The following is a 2469-nucleotide window of genomic DNA, read 5'->3' on the forward strand; positions in this document are numbered from 1 at the left end:
TTTTTTTAAGACAGGCTCATACTATATTGCCCAGGCTTGACTCCTGAGCCTAAGTGATATTCCCACCTCAGCCTCCCGAGTAGTAGCTGGGATTACAGGCATGAGCAGCCACCACACCTGGCTCCTCATAGATTCTGACAAAACAGCCTCTAACCCCTCCCAGGAAGCACTGCCACTTCAAATACAAATACCCTGGTGTGCTAGCTAGGAGAAAAGTTCAGGAACCAACTTACTATTTTGAGCATCAAAACGCTCTATTACATGCAAAATGCTTTGTTACAAAATAACTTAATCCCACTGATCAAAGACTATCTGAAAACCCTTAGGGGATGAATCAGTATTTTAAAAGGTGGGACAAGGGTGCTCTTAATAGCCATATTGACTAGAAGGCACAGGAATATTCTCTTCCTACAATCCAGTCAAACGCAGGAAGCCGATATTTGCATGGAATACAAGGGCTATCTGCCAAATGCTAGCTTCCGTTTTGCTGCCCTCTTTAAACTATCATGCTCACTATTCTTGTTGTAAAAACAGACTGGTAAAGTCAGTTCACTCTGAAGTCGCCAGTGTCCTTCCAGGGTCTTTTTTTCCCTATTTCAAAGACAGAGTCTCACTCTGTCTCCCAGGCTGGAATGCAGTGGCATAATTATAGCTCACTGCAGCCTGCAACTCCTGAGCTCAAGTGATCCTTTTATCTGTCTCCTGAGTAGCTGGGAATACAGGCACACCGCCACCATGCCCGGCATTTTAAGTGAAATACTGTAAGACATGTTTGACCCTAAAGTATCATACTCACAGCATTGATGCCAGAGAGCTGCTGAGACAGCTGGAGCACAATGGAAATGATGATGGGCTGTCGGTAGCTGGACACTCTAAAGAGCTCCAGCACGGTGACTTGCTTTTCTTGTGACATCCTTGCACTCTCATCTTTCATCTCCTGGATGTCTTGGGATACATCCTGGGTGCCCCACAACCGCTGAAGGACTGGTGAAAAGAAGAAAGAGGAAAGGATAAAGACAATGTGCTGCCCCAAATTCATTCTTCCTGTAAAGCAGCCAGGAAAGGGCCGCATGAGATGAGGTGATCGATAGCATCCCTTCCTTTTTTTTTTTTTTTTTGAAACGGAGTTTCACTCTTGTTGCCCAGGCTGGAGTGCAATGGCATGATCTCGGCTCAAGCAACCTCCGCCTCCCGAGTTCACGCAATTCTCCCGCCTCAGTCTGGCGAGTAGCTGGGATTACAGGCATGCACCACCATTCCCGGCTAATTTTGTATTTTTAGTAGAGACGGGGTTTCGCCATGTTGTTCAGGCAGGTCTTGAATTCCTGACCTCAGGTGACCTGCCTTGGCCTCTTAAAGTGCTGGATTACAGGCATGACCCATCATGCCCGGCGTGATAGCATCCATTCCTAAACCTGCCTTTTCATCTCATTCATTAGGGGCTGAAAATTTTCCTCAGGAGTAATCAGAACCCTCCTCACTTGGATTCTGAGGGGCAGGGAAAGAATGTAACAGAAAATAGGTCCAGTACCCTCATCCTTCAAACAAACCACAACCATATAATTCACATTATATTCACATGAAGGTGTGAAGGATACTCACTCTGCTTAGCATTCTCCTCTTCTTTTCTGTTAATGAGCAAAAATCTGGGACTTTCAGGGCAAAATGGAAGGGTTGCACTTTGTAGGATAGCAGGAAGGATGGTGAAGCCCAATAGCAACGGCCAGAGCTCTTCAGACCCAAGGATGAATTCCAGACCAAAGATCTAGAAACCACACAAAGATAATGCTATAAACCCCATACCTCATAGGCCACAAGTTCATTAAAAAACAAGTTCAGAAAATCATACATTCTTTTACTATGGTAAAAAAATCACAAATTGTGTTTCTTTTCCTTTCTCTACTCAGCCTGCTTCTTGAGCTACTATCTATGAGTTACAGTAACAATATCTAAAACTTCCACATATAATTGAACATGTGCCAGATATCCTTCAGTGCTTTATCTATGTTAACTTTTTTAATGACCCATGAAACTAACACTCATCAGGTATGAGAAGTTCTAGAGTACCTGGGCCACCAGAATTCCAACCACGATGCCCAGCTGGTTGAGAGTGCCAAAGGCACCTCGCAGGGCAGTAGGCGAGATCTCTCCGATGTACATGGGCACAAACCCTGTGCAGAGTCCGCAGAAGAGGCCAATAACCAAGCGGCCCAAGATCAGCATTTCAACTGACTTCGCTACTTTACACAGTCCCATAAGGCAGCCACCAGTGACAGCCAACAGGTTGACAATCAGCATTGAATTACGCCTGTAAGGTTAATCAAAGACAAAATGCAATTAGCAAAGTGAGAGGCTCCTAACCTCTCTTCTGTCCTCATTATTCTGCTCTTCTCCAGGCTCCTATCATCTCCTTTTTTTGATCTAACTTTTCTTTTTCACTTTCTATTATCAGAACATTTCTAGTTGGGA

At 44.6% G+C, this 2469-nt stretch overlaps 1 protein-coding gene across 1 annotated transcript in view; it reads right to left on the reverse strand.

The window, feature by feature from the left end:
* Nucleotides 1-2469, reverse strand: part of SLC2A3 (solute carrier family 2 (facilitated glucose transporter), member 3) — a 19753-nt gene that overhangs the window by 12426 nt on the left and 4858 nt on the right. The window contains exons 4-6 of the mRNA XM_011998317.1: nt 2068-2308; nt 1603-1765; nt 797-984 (exon numbers count right to left, since the gene is read on the reverse strand). Coding sequence (XP_011853707.1) covers nt 797-984; nt 1603-1765; nt 2068-2308 — 592 coding nt within the window. The remainder of the gene's footprint in view (nt 1-796; nt 985-1602; nt 1766-2067; nt 2309-2469) is intronic.

The sequence above is a fragment of the Mandrillus leucophaeus genome, unplaced genomic scaffold (genome assembly GCF_000951045.1).
Source record: "Mandrillus leucophaeus isolate KB7577 unplaced genomic scaffold, Mleu.le_1.0 Scaffold568, whole genome shotgun sequence".
In the NCBI taxonomy this organism is placed as follows: Eukaryota; Metazoa; Chordata; class Mammalia; order Primates; family Cercopithecidae; genus Mandrillus; species Mandrillus leucophaeus.